The 21,631-nt window shown below is 59.6% G+C and overlaps 2 protein-coding genes across 3 annotated transcripts in view; one reads left to right on the forward strand and one right to left on the reverse strand.

Annotated features, from left to right (window-relative positions):
* The window catches only part of LOC146498723 (uncharacterized), a 319,692-nt gene that overhangs the window by 138,881 nt on the left and 159,180 nt on the right, over positions 1-21,631 (reverse strand).
* LOC146498729 (uncharacterized) lies at positions 18,169-20,177 on the forward strand. Of its 2 annotated transcripts, XM_085138820.1 has the most exons (3): positions 18,169-18,274; positions 18,305-18,919; positions 19,011-20,177. In XM_085138820.1, the coding sequence occupies exons 2-3, from the start codon at positions 18,542-18,544 to the stop codon at positions 19,494-19,496; spliced, it is 864 nt and encodes a 287-aa protein (XP_084994946.1). In that variant the 5' UTR covers positions 18,169-18,274; positions 18,305-18,541; the 3' UTR covers positions 19,497-20,177. The 2 variants fall into 2 exon arrangements, with proteins under 2 accessions (XP_084994946.1, XP_084994945.1); XM_085138819.1 differs by having other exon boundaries at positions 18,169-18,919.

Raw genomic sequence — 21,631 nt, forward strand, 5'->3', positions numbered from 1 at the left:
CAAGGGCTGGCAAAGCTTTCGGAGCCTGGGGAGCGGACACCCGCACAAAGGGTGGCCAGGCGCCCCGGTCCGGGTTTTTTCTTCTTTCTTTCACACGCCTGGTGGGCGGTGCCACCCGATCACAAGAGCTGGCAAGGCTTTCGAAGCCTGTGGAGCGGACACCCGCACAAAGGGTGGCCAGGCGGCCCGGTCCGGGTTTTTCCTTCTTTCTTTCACACGCCTGGTGGGCGGTGCCACCCGATCACAAGGGCTGGCAAGGCTTTCGGAGCCTGGGGAGCGGACACCCGCACAAAGGGTGGCCAGGCGGCCCGGTCCGGGTTTTTTCTTCTTTCTTTCACACGCCTGGTGGGCGGTGCCACCTGATCACAAGGGCTGGCAAGGCTTTCGGAGCCTGTGGAGCGGACACCCGCACAAAGGGTGGCCAGGCGGCCAGGTCCGGATTTTTCCTTCTTTCTTTCACACGCCTGGTGGGCGGTGCCACCCGATCACAAGGGCTGGCAAGGCTTTCGGAGCCTGGGGAGCGGACACCCTCACAAAAGGTGGCCAGGCGGCCCGGTCCGGGTTTTTCCTTCTTTCTTTCACACGCCTGGTGGGCGGTGACACCCGATCACAAGGGCTGGCAAGGCTTTCGGAGCCTGGGGAGCGGACACCCGCACAAAGGGTGGCCAGGCGGCCCGGTCCGGGTTTTTTCTTCTTTCTTTCACACGCCAGGTGGGCGGTGCCACCCGATCACAAGGGCTGGCAAGGCTTTCGGAGCCTGGGGAGCGGACACCCTCACAAAGGGTGGCCAGGCGGCCCGGTCCGGGTTTTTCCTTCTTTCTTTCACACGCCTGGTGGGCGGTGCCACCCGATCACAAGGGCTGGCAAGGCTTTCGGAGCCTGTGGAGCGGACAACCGCACAAAGGGTGGCCAGGCGGCCCGGTCCGGGTTTTTCCTTCTTTCTTTCACACGCCTGGTGGGCGGTGCCACCCGATCACAAGGGCTGGCAAGGCTTTCGGAGCCTGGGGAGCGGACACCCTCACAAAGGGTGGCCAGGCGGCCCGGTCCGGGTTTTTTCTTCTTTCTTTCACACGCCTGGTGGGCGGTGCCACCCGATCACAAGGGCTGGCAAAGCTTTCGGAGCCTGGGGAGCGGACACCCGCACAAAGGGTGGCCCAGCGGCCCGGTCCGGGTTTTTTCTTCTTTCTTTCACACGCCTGGTGGGCGGTGCCACCCGATCACAAGGGCTGGTAAGGCTTTCGGAGCCTGGGGAGCGGACACCCGCACAAAGGGTGGCCAGGCGGCCCGGTCCGGGTTTTTTCTTCTTTCTTTCACGCGCCTGGTGGGCGGTGCCACCCGATCACAAGGGCTGGCAAGGCTTTCGGAGCCTGGGGAGCGGACACCCGCACAAAGGGTGGCCAGGCGGCCCGGTCCGGGTTTTTTCTTCTTTCTTTCACAGCGCCTGGTGGGCGGTGCCACCCGATCACAAGGGCTGGCAAAGCTTTCGGAGCCTGGGGAGCGGACACCCGCACAAAGGGTGGCCAGGCGCCCCGGTCCGGGTTTTTTCTTCTTTCTTTCACACGCCTGGTGGGCGGTGCCACCCGATCACAAGAGCTGGCAAGGCTTTCGAAGCCTGTGGAGCGGACACCCGCACAAAGGGTGGCCAGGCGGCCCGGTCCGGGTTTTTTCCTTCTTTCTTTCACACGCCTGGTGGGCGGTGCCACCCGATCACAAGGGCTGGCAAGGCTTTCGGAGCCTGGGGAGCGGACACCCGCACAAAGGGTGGCCAGGCGGCCCGGTCCGGGTTTTTTCTTCTTTCTTTCACACGCCTGGTGGGCGGTGCCACCCTTATCACAAGGGCTGGCAAGGCTTTCGGAGCCTGTGGAGCGGACACCCGCACAAAGGGTGGCCAGGCGGCCAGGTCCGGGATTTTTCCTTCTTTCTTTCACACGCCTGGTGGGCGGTGCCACCCGATCACAAGGGCTGGCAAGGCTTTCGGAGCCTGGGGAGCGGACACCCTCACAAAAGGTGGCCAGGCGGCCCGGTCCGGGTTTTTCCTTCTTTCTTTCACACGCCTGGTGGGCGGTGACACCCGATCACAAGGGCTGGCAAGGCTTTCGGAGCCTGGGGAGCGGACACCCGCACAAAGGGTGGCCAGGCGGCCCGGTCCGGGTTTTTTCTTCTTTCTTTCACACGCCAGGTGGGCGGTGCCACCCGATCACAAGGGCTGGCAAGGCTTGCAGAGCCTGTGGAGCGGACAGCCGCACAAAGGGTGGCCAGGCGGCCCGGTCCGGATTTTTCTTCTTTCTTTCACGCTCCTGGTGGGCGGTGCCACCCGATCACAAGGGCTGGCAAGGCTTTCGGAGCCTGGGGAGCGGACACCCGCACAAAGGGTGGCCAGGCAGCCCGGTCCGGGTTATACTTCTTTCTTTCACACGCCTGGTGGGCGGTGCCACCCGATCACAAGGGCTGGCAAGGCTTTCGGAGCCTGGGGAGCGGACACCCTCACAAAGGGTGGCCAGGCGGCCCAGTCCGGGTTTTTTCTTCTTTCTTTCACACCCCTGGTGGGCGGTGCCACCCGATCACAAGGGCTGGCAAGGCTTTCGGAGCCTGGGGAGCGGACACCCGCACAAAGGGTGGCCAGGCGGCCCGGTCCGGGTTTTTTCTTCTTTCTTTCACACGCCTGGTGGGCGGTGCCACCCGATCACAAGGGCTGGCAAGGCTTTCGGAGCCTGTGGAGCGGACACCCGCACAAAGGGTGGCCAGGCGGCCCGGTCCGGGTTTTTCTTCTTTCTTTCACACGCCTGGTGGGCGGTGCCACCCGATCACAAGGGCTGGAAAGGCTTTCGGAGCCTGGGGAGCGGACACCCGCACAAAGGGTGGCCAGGCGGCCCGGTCCGGGTTTTTTCTTCTTTCTTTCACACGCCTGGTGGGCGGTGCCACCCGATCACAAGGGCTGGCAAGGCTTTCGGAGCCTGGGGAGCGGACACCCTCACAAAGGGTGGCCAGGCGGCCCGGTCCGGGATTTTCTTCTTTCTTTCACACGCCTGGTGGGCGGTGCCACCCGATCACAAGGGCTGGCAAAGGCTTTCGGAGCCTGGGGAGCGGACACCCTCACAAAGGGTTGCCAGGCGGCCCGGTCCGGGTTTTTTCTTCTTTCTTTCACACGCCTGGTGGGCGGTGCCACCCGATCACAAGGGCTGGCAAGGCTTTCGGAGCCTGGGGAGCGGACACCCGCACAAAGGGTGGCCAGGCGGCCCGGTCCGGGTTTTTTCTTCTTTCTTTCACACGCCTGGTGGGCGGTGCCACCCGATCACAAGGGCTGGCAAGGCTTTCGGAGCCTGGGGAGCGGACACCCGCACAAAGGGTGGCCAGGCGGCCCGGTCCGGGTTTTTTCTTCTTTCTTTCACACGCCTGGTGGGCGGTGCCACCCGATCACAAGGGCTGGCAAGGCTTTCGGAGCCTGGGGAGCGGACACCCACACAAAGGGTGGCCAGGCGGCCCGGTCCGGGTTTTTCTTCTTTCTTTCACACGCCTGGTGGGCGGTGCCACCCGATCACAAGAGCTGGCAAGGCTTTCGAAGCCTGTGGAGCGGACACCCGCACAAAGGGTGGCCAGGCGGCCCGGTCCGGGTTTTTTCTTCTTTCTTTCACACGCCTGGTGGGCGGTGCCCCCCGATCACAAGGGCTGGCAAGGCTTTCGGAGCCTGTGGAGCGGACACCCGCACAAAGGGTGGCCAGGCGGCCCGGTCCGTGTTTTTTCCTTCTTTCTTTCACACGCCTGGTGGGCGGTGCCACCCGATCACAAGGGCTGGCAAGGCTTTCGGAGCCTGGGGAGCGGACACCCGCACAAAGGGTGGCCAGGCGGCCCGGTCCGGGTTTTTTCTTCTTTCTATCACGCGCCTGGTGGGCGGTGCCACCCGATCACAAGGGCTGGCAAGGCTTTCGGAGCCTGGGGAGCGGACACCCGCACAAAGGGTGGCCAGGCGGCCCGGTCCGGGTTTTTTCTTCTTTCTTTCACGCGCCTGGTGGGCGGTGCCACCCGATCACAAGGGCTGGCAAGGCTTTCGGAGCCTGTGGAGCGGACACCCGCACAAAGGGTGGCCAGGCGGCCCGGTCCGGGTTTTTTCTTCTTTCTTTCACACGCCTGGTGGGCGGTGCCACCCGATCACAAGGGCTGGCAAGGCTTTCGGAGCCTGGGGAGCGGACACCCGCACAAAGGGTGGCCAGGCGGCCCGGTCCGGGTTTTTTCCTTCTTTCTTTCACACGCCTGGTGGGCGGTGCCACCCGATCACAAGGGCTGGCAAGGCTTTCGGAGCCTGGGGAGCGGACACCCGCACAAAGGGTGGCCAGGCGGCCCGGTCCGGGTTTTTTCCTTCTTTCTTTCACACGCCTGGTGGGCGGTGCCACCCGATCACAAGGGCTGGCAAGGCTTTCGGAGCCTGGGGAGCGGACACCCTCACAAAGGGTGGCCAGGCGGCCCGGTCCGGGTTTTTCCTTCTTTCTTTCACACGCCTGGTGGGCGGTGCCACCCGATCACAAGGGCTGGCAAGGCTTTCGGAGCCTGGGGAGCGGACACCCGCACAAAGGGTGGCCAGGCGGCCCGGTCCGGGTTTTTTCCTTCTTTCTTTCACACGCCTGGTGGCGTGTGCCACCCGATCACAAGGGCTGGCAAGGCTTTCGGAGCCTGGGGAGCGGACACCCGCACAAAGGGTGGCCAGGCGGCCCGGTCCGGGTTTTTTCTTCTTTCTTTCACACGCCTGGTGGGCGGTGCCACCCGATCACAAGGGCTGGCAAGGCTTTCGGAGCCTGTGGAGCGGACACCCGCACAAAGGGTGGCCAGGCGGCCCGGTCCGGGTTTTTTCCTTCTTTCTTTCACACGCCTGGTGGGCGGTGCCACCCGATCACAAGGGCTGGCAAGGCTTTCGGAGCCTGGGGAGCGGACACCCTCACAAAGGGTGGCCAGGCGGCCCGGTCCGGGCTTTTTCCTTCTTTCTTTCACACGCCTGGTGGGCGGTGCCACCCGATCACAAGGGCTGGCAAGGCTTTCGGAGCCTGGGGAGCGGACACCCGCACAAAGGGTGGCCAGGCGGCCCGGTCCGGGTTTTTTCTTCTTTCTTTCAACACGCCTGGTGGGTTGTGCCACCCGATCACAAGGGCTGGCAAGGCTTTCGGAGCCTGGGGATAGCGGACACCCGCACAAAGGGTGGCCAGGCGGCCCGGTCCGGGTTTTTTCCTTCTTTCTTTCACGCACCTGGTGGGCGGTGCCACCCGATCACAAGGGCTGGCAAGGCTTTCGGAGCCTGGGGAGCGGACACCCGCACAAAGGGTGGCCAGGCGGCCCGGTCCGTGTTTTTTCTTCTTTCTTTCACACGCCTGGTGGGCGGTGCCACCCGATCACAAGGGCTGGCAAGGCTTTCGGAGCCTGGGGAGCGGACACCCGCACAAAGGGTGGCCAGGCGGCCCGGTCCGGGTTTTTTCTTCTTTCTTTCACACGCCTGGTGGGCGGTGCCACCCGATCACAAGGGCTGGCAAGGCTTTCGGAGCCTGGGGAGCGGACACCCGCACAAAGGGTGGCCAGGCGGCCCGGTCCGGGTTTTTTCTTCTTTCTTTCACACGCCTGGTGGGCGGTGCCACCCGATCACAAGGGCTGGCAAGGCTTTCGGAGCCTGGGGAGCGGACACCCGCACAAAGGGTGGCCAGGCGGCCCGGTCCGGGTTTTTTCTTCTTTCTTTCACACGCCTGGTGGGCGGTGCCACCCGATCACAAGGGCTGGCAAGGCTTTCGGAGCCTGGGGAGCGGACACCCGCACAAAGGGTGGCCAGGCGGCCCGGTCCGGGTTTTTTCTTCTTTCTTTCACAAGCCTGGTGGGCGGTGCCACCCGATCACAAGGGCTGGCAAGGCTTTCGGAGCCTGGGGAGCGGACACCCGCACAAAGGGTGGCCAGGCGGCCCGGTCCGGGTTTTTTCTTCTTTCTTTCACACGCCTGGTGGGCGGTGCCACCCGATCACAAGGGCTGGCAAGGCTTTCGGAGCCTGGGGAGCGGACACCCGCACAAAGGGTGGCCAGGCGGCCCGGTCCGGGTTTTTTCTTCTTTCTTTCACACGCCTGGTGGGCGGTGCCACCCGATCACAAGGGCTGGCAAGGCTTTCGGAGCCTGGGGAGCGGACACCCGCACAAAGGGTGGCCAGGCGGCCCGGTCCGGGTTTTTTCTTCTTTCTTTCACACGCCTGGTGGGCGGTGCCACCCGATCACAAGGGCTGGCAAGGCTTTCGGAGCCTGGGGAGCGGACACCCGCACAAAGGGTGGCCAGGCGGCCCGGTCCGGGTTTTTTCTTCTTTCTTTCACACGCCTGGTGGGCGGTGCCACCCGATCACAAGGGCTGGCAAGGCTTTCGGAGCCTGGGGAGCGGACACCCGCACAAAGGGTGGCCAGGCGGCCCGGTCCGGGTTTTTCTTCTTTCTTTCACACGCCTGGTGGGCGGTGCCACCCGATCACAAGGGCTGGCAAGGCTTTCGGAGCCTGGGGAGCGGACACCCGCACAAAGGGTGGCCAGGCGGCCCGGTCCGGGTTTTTTCTTCTTTCTTTCACACGCCTGGTGGGCGGTGCCACCCGATAACAAGGGCTGGCAAGGCTTTCGGAGCCTGGGGAGCGGACACCCGCACAAAGGGTGGCCAGGCGGCCCGGTCCGGGTTTTTTCTTCTTTCTTTCACACGCCTGGTGGGCGGTGCCACCCGATCACAAGGGCTGGCAAGGCTTTCGGAGCCTGGGGAGCGGACACCCGCACAAAGGGTGGCCAGGCGGCCCGGTCCGGGCTTATACTTCTTTCTTTCACACGCCTGGTGGGCGGTGCCACCCGATCACAAGGGCTGGCAAGGCTTTCGGAGCCTGGGGAGCGGACACCCGCACAAAGGGTGGCCAGGCGGCCCGGTCCGGGTTTTTTCTTCTTTCTTTCACACGCCTGGTGGGCGGTGCCACCCGATCACAAGGGCTGGCAAGGCTTTCGGAGCCTGGGGAGCGGACACCCGCACAAAGGGTGGCCAGGCGGCCCGGTCCGGGTTTTTCTTCTTTCTTTCACACGCCTGGTGGGGCGGTGCCACCCGATCACAAGGGCTGGCAAGGCTTTCGGAGCCTGGGGAGCGGACACCCGCACAAAGGGTGGCCAGGCGGCCCGGTCCGGGTTTTTTCTTCTTTCTTTCACACGCCTGGTGGGCGGTGCCACCCGATCACAAGGGCTGGCAAGGCTTTCGGAGCCTGGGGAGCGGACACCCGCACAAAGGGTGGCCAGGCGGCCCGGTCCGGGTTTTTTCTTCTTTCTTTCACACGCCTGGTGGGCGGTGCCACCCGATCACAAGGGCTGGCAAGGCTTTCGGAGCCTGGGGAGCGGACACCCGCACAAAGGGTGGCCAGGCGGCCCGGTCCGGGTTTTTTCTTCTTTCTTTCACACGCCTGGTGGGCGGTGCCACCCGATCACAAGGGCTGGCAAGGCTTTCGGAGCCTGGGGAGCGGACACCCGCACAAAGGGTGGCCAGGCGGCCCGGTCCGGGCTTTTTCTTCTTTCTTTCACACGCCTGGTGGGCGGTGCCACCCGATCACAAGGGCTGGCAAGGCTTTCGGAGCCTGGGGAGCGGACACCCGCACAAAGGGTGGCCAGGCGGCCCGGTCCGGGTTTTTTCTTCTTTCTTTCACACGCCTGGTGGGCGGTGCCACCCGATCACAAGGCTGGCAAGGCTTTCGGAGCCTGGGGAGCGGACACCCGCACAAAGGGTGGCCAGGCGGCCCGGTCCGGGTTTTTCTTCTTTCTTTCACACGCCTGGTGGGCGGTGCCACCCGATCACAAGGGCTGGCAAGGCTTTCGGAGCCTGGGGAGCGGACACCCGCACAAAGGGTGGCCAGGCGGCCCGGTCCGGGTTTTTTCTTCTTTCTTTCACACGCCTGGTGGGCGGTGCCACCCGATCACAAGGGCTGGCAAGGCTTTCGGAGCCTGGGGAGCGGACACCCGCACAAAGGGTGGCCAGGCGGCCCGGTCCGGGTTTTTTCTTCTTTCTTTCACACGCCTGGTGGGCGGTGCCACCCGATCACAAGGGCTGGCAAGGCTTTCGGAGCCTGTGGAGCGGACACCCGCACAAAGGGTGGCCAGGCGGCCCGGTCCGGGTTTTTTCTTCTTTCTTTCACACGCCTGGTGGGCGGTGCCACCCGATCACAAGGGCTGGCAAGGCTTTCGGAGCCTGGGGAGCGGACACCCGCACAAAGGGTGGCCAGGCGGCCCGGTCCGGGTTTTTTCTTCTTTCTTTCACACGCCTGGTGGGCGGTGCCACCCGATCACAAGGGCTGGCAAGGCTTTCGGAGCCTGGGGAGCGGACACCCGCACAAAGGGTGGCCAGGCGGCCCGGTCCGGGTTTTTCTTCTTTCTTTCACACGCCTGGTGGGCGGTGCCACCCCGATCACAAGGGCTGGCAAGGCTTTCGGAGCCTGGGAGCGGACACCCGCACAAAGGGTGGCCAGGCGGCCCGGTCCGGGTTTTTTCTTCTTTCTTTCACACGCCTGGTGGGCGGTGCCACCCGATCACAAGGGCTGGCAAGGCTTTCGGAGCCTGGGGAGCGGACACCCGCACAAAGGGTGGCCAGGCGGCCCGGTCCGGGTTTTTTCTTCTTTCTTTCACACGCCTGGTGGGCGGTGCCACCCGATCACAAGGGCTGGCAAGGCTTTCGGAGCCTGGGGAGCGGACACCCGCACAAAGGGTGGCCAGGCGGCCCGGTCCGGGGTTTTTCTTCTTTCTTTCACACGCCTGGTGGGCGGTGCCACCCGATCACAAGGGCTGGCAAGGCTTTCGGAGCCTGGGGAGCGGACACCCGCACAAAGGGTGGCCAGGCGGCCCGGTCCGGGTTTTTTTTTTCTTCTTTCAGACGCCTGGTGGGCGGTGCCACCCGATCACAAGGGCTGGCAAGGCTTTCGGAGCCTGGGGAGCGGACACCCGCACAAAGGGTGGCCAGGCGGCCCGGTCCGGGTTTTTCTTCTTTCTGTTCACACGCCTGGTGGGCGGTGCCACCCGATCACAAGGGCTGGCAAGGCTTTCGGAGCCTGGGGAGCGGACACCCGCACAAAGGGTGGCCAGGCGGCCCGGTCCGGGTTTTTTCTTCTTTCTTTCACACGCCTGGTGGGCGGTGCCACCCGATCACAAGGGCTGGCAAGGCTTTCGGAGCCTGGGGAGCGGACACCCGCACAAAGGGTGGCCAGGCGGCCCGGTCCGGGTTTTTTCTTCTTTCTTTCACACGCCTGGTGGGCGGTGCCACCCGATCACAAGGGCTGGCAAGGCTTTCGGAGCCTGGGGAGCGGACACCCGCACAAAGGGTGGCCAGGCGGCCCGGTCCGGGTTTTTTCTTCTTTCTTTCACACGCCTGGTGGGCGGTGCCACCCGATCACAAGGGCTGGCAAGGCTTTCGGAGCCTGGGGAGCGGACACCCGCACAAAGGGTGGCCAGGCGGCCCGGTCCGGGTTTTTTCTTCTTCTGTTCAGCACGCCTGGTGGGCGGTGCCACCCGATCACAAGGGCTGGCAAGGCTTTCGGAGCCTGGGGAGCGGACACCCGCACAAAGGGTGGCCAGGCGGCCCGGTCCGGGTTTTTTCTTCTTTCTTTCAACGCCTGGTGGGCGGTGCCACCCGATCACAAGGGCTGGCAAGGCTTTCGGAGCCTGGGGAGCGGACACCCGCACAAAGGGTGGCCAGGCGGCCCGGTCCGGGTTTTTTCTTCTTTCTTTCACACGCCTGGTGGGCGGTGCCACCCGATCACAAGGGCTGCAAGGCTTTCGGAGCCTGGGGAGCGGACACCCGCACAAAGGGTGGCCAGGCGGCCCGGTCCGGGTTTTTTCTTCTTCTGTTTCAGCACGCCTGGTGGGCGGTGCCACCCGATCACAAGGGCTGGCAAGGCTTTCGGAGCCTGGGGAGCGGACACCCGCACAAAGGGTGGCCAGGCGGCCCGGTCCGGGTTTTTTCTTCTTTCTTTCACACGCCTGGTGGGCGGTGCCAACCCGATCACAAGGGCTGGCAAGGCTTTCGGAGCCTGGGGAGCGGACACCCGCACAAAGGGTGGCCAGGCGGCCCGGTCCGGGTTTTTTTCTTCTTCTTTCAGACGCCTGGTGGGCGGTGCCACCCGATCACAAGGGCTGGCAAGGCTTTCGGAGCCTGGGGAGCGGACACCCGCACAAAGGGTGGCCAGGCGGCCCGGTCCGGGTTTTTCTTCTTTGCTTTCAGACGCCTGGTGGGCGGTGCCACCCGATCACAAGGGCTGGCAAGGCTTTCGGAGCCTGGGGAGCGGACACCCGCACAAAGGGTGGCCAGGCGGCCCGGTCCGGGTTTTTCTTCTTCTGTTTCAGCACGCCTGGTGGGCGGTGCCACCCGATCACAAGGGCTGGCAAGGCTTTCGGAGCCTGGGGAGCGGACACCCGCACAAAGGGTGGCCAGGCGGCCCGGTCCGGGTTTTTTCTTCTTGTTTCACACGCCTGGTGGGCGGTGCCACCCGATCACAGGGCTGGCAAGGCTTTCGGAGCCTGGGGAGCGGACACCCGCACAAAAGGGGTGGCCAGGCGGCCCGGTCCGGGTTTTTTCTTCTTTCTTTCAGACGCCTGGTGGGCGGTGCCACCCGATCACAAGGGCTGGCAAGGCTTTCGGAGCCTGGGGAGCGGACACCCGCACAAAGGGTGGCCAGGCGGCCCGGTCCGGGTTTTTTCTTCTTTCTTTCACACGCCTGGTGGGCGGTGCCACCCGATCACAAGGGCTGGCAAGGCTTTCGGAGCCTGGGGAGCGGACACCCGCACACATGGGTGGCCAGGCGGCCCGGTCCGGGTTTTTTCTTCTTTCTTTCAGACACGCCTGGTGGGCGGTGCCACCCGATCACAAGGGCTGGCAAGGCTTCGGAGCCTGGGAGCGGACACCCGCACAAAGGGTGGCCAGGCGGCCCGGTCCGGGTTTTTTCTTCTTCTTTCACACGCCTGTGGGCGGTGCCACCCGATCACAAGGGCTTGGCAAGGCTTTCGGAGCCTGGGGAGCGGACACCCGCACAAAGGGTGGCCAGGCGGCCCGGTCCGGGTTTTTTCTTCTTTCTGTTCAGACACGCCTGGTGGGCGGTGCCCACCCGATCACAAGGGCTGGCAAGGCTTTCGGAGCCTGTGGAGCGGACACCCGCACAAAGGGTGGCCAGGCGGCCCGGTCCGGGTTTTTTCTTCTTTCTTTTCACACTGCCTGGTGGGCGGTGCCACCCGATCACAAGGGGCTGGCAAGGCTTTCGGAGCCTGTGGAGCGGACACCCGCACAAAGGGTGGCCAGGCGGCCCGGTCCGGGTTTTTTCTTCTTCTTTCAGACGCCTGTGGGCGGTGCCACCCGATCACAAGGGCTGGCAAGGCTTTCGGAGCCTGGGGAGCGGACACCCGCACAAAGGGTGGCCAGGCGGCCCGGTCCGGGTTTTTTCTCTTTCTTTCACACGCCTGGTGGGCGGTGCCACCCGATCACAAGGGCTGGCAAGGCTTTCGGGAGCCTGGGGGAGCGGACACCCCGCACAAAGGGTGGCCAGGCGGCCCGGTCCGGGTTTTTTCTTCTTGTTTCACACGCCTGGTGGGCGGTGCCACCCGATCACAAGGGCTGGCAAGGCTTTCGGAGCCTGTGGAGCGGACACCCGCACAAAGGGTGGCCAGGCGGCCCGGTCCGGGTTTTTTTCTTCTTCTGTTTCAGCACGCCTGGTGGGCGGTGCCACCCGATCACAAGGGCTGGCAAGGCTTTCGGAGCCTGGGGAGCGGACACCCGCACAAAGGGTGGCCAGGCGGCCCGGTCCGGGTTTTTTCTTCTTCTGTTCGCACGCCTGGTGGGCGGGTGCCACCCGATCACAAGGGCTGGCAAGGCTTTCGGAGCCTGGGGAGCGGACACCCGCACAAAGGGTGGCCAGGCGGCCCGGTCCGGGTTTTTTTCTTCTTTCTGTTCAGCACGCCTGGTGGGCGGTGCCACCCGATCACAAGGGCTGGCAAGGCTTTCGGAGCCTGGGGAGCGGACACCCGCACAAAGGGTGGCCAGGCGGCCCGGTCCGGGTTTTTTCTTCTTTCTTTCACGTCCTGGTGGGCGGTGCCACCCGATCACAAGGGGCGGGCAAGGCTTTCGGAGCCTGGGGAGCGGACACCCGCACAAAGGGTGGCCAGGCGGCCCGGTCCGGGTTTTTTCTTCTTTCTTTCACACGCCTGGTGGGCGTTGCCACCCGATCACAAGGGCTGGCAAGGCTTTCGGAGCCTGGGGAGCGGACACCCGCACAAAGGGTGGCCAGGCGGCCCGGTCCGGGTTTTTTCTTCTTTCTTTCACACGCCTGGTGGGCGGTGCCACCCGATCACAAGGGCTGGCAAGGCTTTCGGAGCCTGGGGAGCGGACACCCGCACAAAGGGTGGCCAGGCGGCCCGGTCCGGGTTTTTTCTTCCTTTCGTTTCAGACGCCTGGTGGGCGGTGCCACCCGATCACAAGGGCTGGCAAGGCTTTCGGAGCCTGTGGAAACGGACACCCGCACAAAGGGTGGCCAGGCGGCCCGGTCCGGGTTTTTTCTCCTTTCTTTCACACGCCTGGTGGGCGGTGCCACCCGATCACAAGGGCTGGCAAGGCTTTCGGAGCCTGGGGAGCGGACACCCGCACAAAGGTGGCCAGGCGGCCCTGTCCGGGTTTTTTTCTTGCTTTCAGCACCCTGGTGGGCGGTGCCACCCGATCACAAGGGCTGGCAAGGCTTTCGGAGCCTGGGGAGCGGACACCCGCACAAAGGGTGGCCAGGCGCCCGGTCCGGGTTTTTTCTTCTTTGCTTTCAGACGCCTGGTGGGCGGTGCCACCCGATCACAAGGGCGTGGCAAGGCTTTCGGAGCCTGGGGAGCGGACACCCGCACAAAGGGTGGCCAGGCGGCCCGGTCCGGGTTTTTTCTTCTTCTTTCACACGCCTGGTGGGCGGTGCCACCCGATCACAAGGGCTGGCAAGGCTTTCGGAGCCTGGGGAGCGGACACCCGCACAAAGGGTGGCCAGGCGGCCCGGTCCGGGTTTTTTCTTCTTTCTTACAACGCCTGGTGGGCGGTGCCACCCGATCACAAGGGCTGGCAAGCTTTCGGAGCCTGGGGAGCGGACACCCGCACAAAGGGTGGCCAGGCGGCCCGGTCCGGGTTTTTTCTTCTTTCTTTCACTACGCCTGGTGGGCGGTGCCACCCGATCACAAGGGCTGGCAAGGCTTTCGGAGTCTGTGGAGCGGACACCCGCACAAAGGGTGGCCAGGCGGCCCGGTCCGGGTTTTTCTTCTTTCTTTCACACGCCTGGTGGGCGGTGCCACCCGAGCACAAGGGCTGGCAAGGCTTTCGGAGCTGGGGATGCGGACACCCGCACAAAGGGTGGCCAGGCGGCCCGGTCCGGGTTTTTTCTTCTTTCTTTCACACGCCTGGTGGGCGGTGCCACCCGATCACAAGGGCTGGCAAGGCTTTCGGAGCCTGGGGAGCGGACACCCGCCACAAAGGGTGGCCAGGCGGCCCGGTCCGGGTTTTTTCTTCTTTCGTTCACGACGCCTGGTGGGCCGGTGCCACCCGATCACAAGGGCTGGCAAGGCTTTCGGAGCTGGGGCAGCGGACACCCGCAAAAGGGTGGCCAGGCGGCCCGGTCCGGGTTTTTTCTTCTTTCTTTCACACGCCTGGTGGGCGGTGCCACCCGATCACAAGGGCTGGCAAGGCTTTCGGAGCCTGGGGAAGCGGACAACCCGCACAAAGGGTGGCCAGGGCGGCCCGGTCCGGGTTTTTTCTTCTTTCTTTCACACGCCTGGTGGGCGGTGCCACCCGATCACAAGGGCTGGCAAGGCTTTCGGAGCCTGGGGAGCGGACACCCGCACAAAGGGTGGCCAGGCGGCCCGGTCCGGGTTTTTTCTTCTTTCTTTACACGCCTGGTGGGCGGTGCCACCCGATCACAAGGGCTGGCAAGGCTTTCGGAGCCTGGGGAGCGGACACCCGCACAAAGGGTGGCCAGGCGGCCCGGTCCGGGTTTTTTCTTCTTTCTTTCACACGCCTGGTGGGCGGTGCCACCCGATCACAAGGGCTGGCAAGGCTTTCGGAGCCTGGGAGCGGACACCCGCACAAAGGGTGGCCAGGCGGCCCGGTCCGGGTTTTTTCTTCTTTCTTTCACACGCCTGGTGGGCGGTGCCACCCGATCACAAGGGCTGGCAAGGCTTTCGGAGCCTGGGGAGCGGACACCCGCACAAAGGGTGGCCAGGCGGCCCGGTCCGGGTTTTTTCTTCTTCTTCCACACCTGGTGGGCGGTGCCACCCGATCACAAGGGCTGGCAAGGCTTTCGGAGCCTGGGGAGCGGACACCCGCACAAAGGGTGGCCAGGCGGCCCGGTCCGGGTTTTTTCTTCTTTCTTTCACACGCCTGGTGGGCGGTGCCACCCGATCACAAGGGCTGGCAAGGCTTTCGGAGCCTGGGGAGCGGACACCCGCACAAAGGGTGGCCAGGCGGCCCGGTCCGGGTTTTACTTCTTTCTTTCACACGCCTGGTGGGCGGTGCCAACCCGATCACAAGGCTGGCAAGGCTTTCGGAGCCTGGGGAGCGGACACCCGCACAAGGGTGGCCAGGCGGCCCGGTCCGGGTTTTTCCTTCTTTCTTTCACACAGCCTGGTGGGCGGTGCACCCGATCACAAGGGCTGGCAAGGCTTTCGGAGCCTGGGGAGCGGACACCCGCACAAAGGGGGGCCAGGCGGCCCGGTCCGGGTTTTTTCTTCTTTCTTTCGACACGCCTGGTGGGCGGTGCCACCCGATCACAAGGGCTGGCAAGGCTTTCGGAGCCTGGGGAGCGGACACCCGCACAAAGGGTGGCCAGGCGGCCCGGTCCGGGTTTTTTCCTTCTTTCTTTCACACGCCTGGTGGGCGGTGCCACCCGATCACAAGGGCTGGCAAGGCTTTCGGAGCCTGGGAGCGGACACCCCACAAAGGGTGGCCAGGCGGCCCGGTCCGGGTTTTTTCTTTCTTTCACACGCCTGGTGGGCGGTGCCACCCGATCACAAGGGCTGGCAAGGCTTTCGGAGCCTGGGGAGCGGACACCCGCACAAAGGGTGGCCAGGCGGCCCGGTCCGGGTTTTTTCTTCTTTCTTTCACACGCCTGGTGGGCGGTGCCACCCGATCACAAGGGCTGGCAAGGCTTTCGGAGCCTGGGGCGGACACCCGCACAAAGGGTGGCCAGGCGGCCCGGTCCGGGTTTTTTCTTCTTTCTTTCACACGCCTGGTGGGCGGTGCCACCCGATCACAAGGGCTGGCAAGGCTTTCGGAGCCTGGGGAGCGGACACCCGCACAAAGGGTGGCCAGGCGGCCCGGTCCGGGTTTTTTCTTCTTTCTTTCACACGCCTGGTGGGCGGTGCCACCCGATCACAAGGGCTGGCAAGGCTTTCGGAGCCTGGGGAGCGGACACCCGCACAAAGGGTGGCCAGGCGGCCCGGTCCGGGTTTTTTCTTCTTTCTTTCACACGCCTGGTGGGCGGTGCCACCCGATCACAAGGGGGCAAGGCTTTCGGAGCCTGGGAGCGGACACCCGCACAAAGGGTGCCCAGGCGGCCCGGTCCGGGTTTTTCTTCTTTCTTTCACACGCCTGGTGGGCGGTGCCACCCGATCACAAGGGCTGGCAAGGCTTTCGGAGCCTGGGGAGCGGACACCCGCACAAAGGGTGGCCAGGCGGCCCGGTCCGGGTTTTTTCTTCTTTCTTTCACACGCCTGGTGGGCGGTGCCACCCGATCACAAGGGCTGGCAAGGCTTTCGGAGCCTGGGAGCGGACACCCGCACAAAGGGTGGCCAGGCGGCCCGGTCCGGGTTTTTTCTTCTTTCTTTCACACGCCTGGTGGCGGTGCCACCCGATCACAAGGGCTGGCAAGGCTTTCGGAGCCTGGGGACGGACACCCGCACAAAGGGTGGCCAGGCGGCCCGGTCCGGGTTTTTTCTTCTTTCTTTCACACGCCTGGTGGGCGGTGCCACCCGATCACAAGGGCTGGCAAGGCTTTCGGAGCCTGGGAGCGGACACCCGCACAAAGGGTGGCCAGGCGGCCCGGTCCGGTTTTTTTCTTCTTTCTTTCACACGCCTGGTGGGCGGTGCCACCCGATCACAAGGGCTGGCAAGGCTTTCGGAGCCTGGGAGCGGACACCCGCACAAAGGGTGGCCAGGCGGCCCGGTCCGGGTTTTTTCTTTTTCTTTCACACGCCTGGTGGGCGGTGCCACCCGATCACAAGGGCTGGCAAGGCTTTCGGAGCCTGGGAGCGGACACCCGCACAAAGGGTGGCCAGGCGGCCCGGTCCGGGTTTCTTCTTTCTTTCACACGCCTGGTGGGCGGTCCACCCGATCACAAGGGCTGGCAAGGCTTTCGGAGCCTGGGAGCGGACACCCGCACAAAGGGTGGCCAGGCGGCCCGGTCCGGGTTTTTTCTTCTTTCTTTCACACGCCTGGTGGGCGGTGCCACCCGATCACAAGGGCTGGCAAGGCTTTCGGAGCCTGGGAGCGGACACCCGCACAAAGGGTGGCCAGGCGGCCCGGTCCGGGTTTTTTCTTCTTCTTTACACGCCTGGTGGGCGGTGCCACCCGATCACAAGGGCTGGCAAGGCTTTCGGAGCCTGGGGAGCGGACACCCGCACAAACGGACGCATCTGAGGGCCGCATTTCGAGCAGCCTTTGAATTGGGACAGCCTTTTTCGCGCCGCTGTGACGTAATAAGCCTTAAAATGCACCCTTTAAGGCCGCAGACCCTGAATTGGGATACAGCCTTCAAGACATGTTGAGGAGCTAATTTAGCCATTTAAATCAGCTGTGTTGGATCAAGGACACATCTAAAACCTGCAGGACACCGGCTCTCGAGGCCTGGAGTTGCCCACCCCTGCTTTATATGATTTCTTCTACACAGTTTTATTTTTTAAACTGCATACATGAACATGACAACACCCAGAAAGAAAGCAAAAGCCAGTGCTTAACTTAACGTCTTAACAAATTCCTCTCACACGGCCAGCTTAAAGAGCTCAGTGAAACAGGCGTAGGCTAAGAAGTAAAGAGCAAACTGATATTTCCATCCAGAACTGCTAGCTCATTTAAAAGTGGGGACCAATCCTGTGAACATTTCGGTTAAACGATGGGCGGCGAAGACAGAACGCAAGATGCCAAAGATGAAGAAGGTGATGAGAGGAAGTGAGAAAAAGGAAGAGTGGGGGTTAAGAAAGGAAACCAAAATAGTGAATTATAATTGTGTAATCTGTCAAAGTGCTGCTTGTTATGTTAACTTCACAATCTTTCTGCTGTGTAAATGCAAGACACACACATGACACAGACTCTCACACACCGTGCTCTGGGTTTCATGTTTATTACTTTTCAATGTACAATGTAAATTTCCCAGGCATTGCTCCAGCAGCGTGCCAGCTGCTCACAATATTGCTCCTCTTTGGTCCCGACACCTCTCCAGCTTCTCCTGGTGCTGCCCCTTCAACCATCCACGTCACCTCTCCCTCTGCAGCTGAGCCACAACACACACCTCCCTGCCACACTGCCAAACCTCGACAGTGACTCCAAAAGTGGCACAAAGGGATGAACAACCACTCTTCTATAAAATATTCCCTCATTTGGTGTTTGGACATGATGACGGACAGTGCTGGGTAAGAGCTGAGATCCATGAAAGCCATAAAACACAACACATCAGTAAATCCTGCAGTAATGTCCTATGGTCTGTCATCTTGAGTGAGACCAGTCCCAGAACCTTAACAACCTCAACCACTTGTAGCAGATGGCTGCCCCTCCCTCAGGTTTCATCCTGTTACAGTTTTTTCTGATGGCTTTAACCCTAACTGTGATTCTTATAGCACAATTCCTAAAACTATTAATACTTATAGCAAAACCACTCACTGAGTTTGCAAAAATAAAAGCACAAACACTTCTTTGCACTCAGTTTGCAATTTTGTAACACACACTTTGCAAGTGTGTAGGCACAATTCACTGCACAACACTCTTTTTGCAGAACTTTAAACACAACTCACTGCTTACACTCAATTACCAAGTTTCCAACACACTCCTAGCAAAATTACAAACATGTATGGCTATCATTAACACTATTTTGCCAACTGTCTGGCACACTTTCACATGTGAAAACTGTTTTAGATAATTAGTCCACGTTTTGCAATCAGCCTAAGCACTATAAACAGGCCACAGGTAAGCTGTCTATGTGGAGTACAATGGAAGGAGCAGTAAGAGTGAGAAGAGTGAGAATCAGAGGAGGCCGAGGGAGAGGACGTGGAGGTGAAGAAGTTGGAGGAAGAGGACGTGGAGGTGAAGAAGCAAGAGGGTTAGAGGAAGTTAGAGGAAGAGGACAAGGAGGAGCAAGAAGAGGACGAGGAGGGGAAAGAGTAAGGGTAAGAAGAGTAAGAAACAGAATAACTGATGACATCAGAGCTACAATAGTGGACCATGTCATCAACCATGGGATGACCCTGAGGGAAGCTGGCCAACGGGTTCAGCCTAAACTGAGCCGCTACACTGTGGCAAGCATCATTAGGACATTTCAAAATGAGAATCGGTAAGTACTTTGTAGCACTGCCATACTCTAATGAGAAACACAACAGTACCATACATGCAAAAATACTGAAACTGTTACTTTACAGAATTGCTAGACGTCCAGATGTTGGGGGCAGAGGCAGAATGTTCACTCTAGAGCAAGAGACCCATATAGTGAACATGGTGATTGCCAATAATGCAATAAGACTGCGCGAAATACAGCAGCGCATAATTGATAATGACACCATCTTTCAAAATATACACAGTGCAAGCATGTCTGCACTAAGTCGTGAACTTGCGCGCCACAGAATAAGAATGAAGCAAATTTACAGAGTTCCTTTCGAGAGAAACACAGAACGTGTAAAGCAACTGCGATATGACTATGTGCAGGTAAGCTAGTGTCATTGGTTCTGAATTTGGAAGTGCATACTGTAGTGCTGTGCATGGGCCTGATGTGTTACATTTGTTTTGTCTTGTCCAGAGAGTGATGGAACTAGAAGCAGATGCAACGGGACATGAGCTACTTTTTGTAGATGAGGCCGGTTTTAACCTCAGTAAAACCAGGAGACGTGGCAGGAACATTATTGGACACCGTGCCATCATCAATGTCCCAGGACAACGTGGTGGTGACATAACCATGTGTGCAGCCATAAGCCAAAATGGTGTTGTTCACCATCATGCAACCATAGGCCCATACAACACTGCACACATTATTGCATTCCTGGACACCTTGCATGACATGCTCACTGTTCAGAGACCAGAGCAGACCCGATATGTCATCATATGGGACAATGTTAGTTTCCATAGGGCTACTTTGGTCCGCAACTGGTTTACAGACCACCCATCCTTCATGGCACTTACAGTTTTTTCTGATTGCTTAAGCACATTTTTTGTAACTATTGGCTATTTTTGCAAAACTCTACACACAAATAAGAAAACCTGTCACCCTATTATCAAAACATTGTAGTTCTCTTGCAAAAGCGAACACAGCTAGATTAACTCTTCACACCTTCGTAAAAATGGTGTTTTCGTATCAAACAGTACACACAAGCCATCATCTACTAAGCACACAATGCGCCAACTGCACACTGATGGTATGAATACAAAACACATCTGGCTTTTGCTTTCTCTGTGCACAAGCTAGGCCATGTCAGTTTGAGCTCATACTTTTGTCATAGGTCTGTAAACATGGAGGGATCCAAACTTCAAGTACTGGTGTTTATTTACACACATCAAAACAAACACAAGTGTTTATTTCCAAGTATAGGATTATTTGCAATCGCCATATTGACTATATGGGTTTCTTGGTCTGCAGTGAACAGGCTTCCTCTGCCCCCAGCATCTGGTCATCTAGCAATTCTGTAAAGTAACAATTTCAGTATTTTTACATCTATGGTATTGTTGTGTTTCTCATTAGCATATGGCAGTGCTACAAATCTTAGTGCAAAGTGACTGTACTAACCGATTCTCATTTCAAAATGTCCTTATGATGCTTGCTACAGTGTAGCGGCTCGAGTTAGGCTGAACCCGTCGACCAGCTTCCCTCAGGGTCATTCCACGGTTGATTACATGGTCCACTATTGTAGCTCTGATGTCATCAGCAATTCTATTTCTTACTCTTCTTACCCTTCCTCTGCCCCCTCCTCGTCCTCTTCCCCCTCCTCGTCCTCCTCTCCCCTCCTCGTCCTCCTCTTGTTCCCCCTTGTCCTTGTCGTCCTCTTCATCCAACTTCTTCACCTCCACGTCCTCTTCCTCGGCCTCCTCTACTTCTCACTCTTCCTGCTCCCTCCATTGTACTCCACACACAGAGCTTACCTGTATTATAGTGCTTGGGCTGATTGCAAAGTGAACTAATTATCTAAAAAAGTTTTTACATGTGACAGTGTGCCAGACAGTTGCAAAATAGTGTAAATAATAGCCATAAATGTGTATAGTTTTGCTAGGAGTGTGTTGATCATTTGGAAATTGAGTGTAAAGCAGTGAGTTGTGTTTACAGTTCTGCAAAAAGAGTGCTGTGCAGTGGATTGTAGCTACAGGTTTTCAAAGTGTGTGTTACAAAATGGCAAACTGAGTGCAAAGCAGTGTTTGTGCTTTAGTTTTGCAAACTCAGTGAGTGGTTTTGCTATAAGTATTAATAGTTTTAGAAAATGTGCTATAAGAATCACAGTTAGGGTTTAAGCATTCAGAAAAAACTGTAACCTCCCTCCATACTCTCCATTCTTACAGTTTTTCTGAATGCTTAAACCCTAACTGTGATTCTTATAGCACAATTTCTAAAACTATTAATACTTATAGCAAAACCACTCACTGAGTTTGCAAAACTAAAAGCACAAACACTGCTTTGCACTCACTTTGCCATTTTGTAACACACACTTTGCAAACCTGTAGCTACAATCCACTGCACAGCACTCTTTTTGCAGAACTGTAAACACAACTCACTGCTTTACACTCAATTTCCAAATGATCAACACACTCCTAGCAAAACTATACACATTATGGTTATTATGCACACTATTTTGCCAACTGTCTGGCACACTGTCACATGTGAAAACTTTTTTAGAGAATTAGTTCACTTTGCAATCAGCCTAAGCTCTATAATACAGGTAAGCTCTGTGTGTGGAGTACAATGGAGGGAGCAGGAAGAGTGAGAAGTAGAGGAGGCCGAGGAAGAGGACATGGAGGTGAAGAAGTAGGACGAAGAGGACGACAAGGACAAGGAGGAGCAAGAGGAGGACGAGGAGGGGGGAGAGGAAGGGTAAGAAGAGTAAGAAATAGAATTGCTGATGACATCAGAGCTACAATAGTGGACCATGTAATCAACCGTGGAATGACCCTGAGGGAAGCTGGCCAACGGGTTCAGCCTAACTCGAGCGCTACACTGTAGCAAGCATCATAAGGACATTTTGAAATGAGAATCGGTTAGTACAGTCACTTTGCACTAAGATCTGTAGCACTGCCATATGCCAATGAGAAACACAACAATACCATAGATGTAAAATTCCAGAAGATTTTCCCCAGTGCCTTTGACTAGAGGACATTGCATGTGATGTAGACAAAATTTTGTGGCCAGATCCAGAGAGACGACACGATGTAGACTGGTTT

The sequence above is a fragment of the Neolamprologus multifasciatus genome, chromosome 17, assembly GCF_963576455.1.
Source record: "Neolamprologus multifasciatus chromosome 17, fNeoMul1.2, whole genome shotgun sequence".
Lineage (NCBI taxonomy): Eukaryota > Metazoa > Chordata > Actinopteri > Cichliformes > Cichlidae > Neolamprologus > Neolamprologus multifasciatus.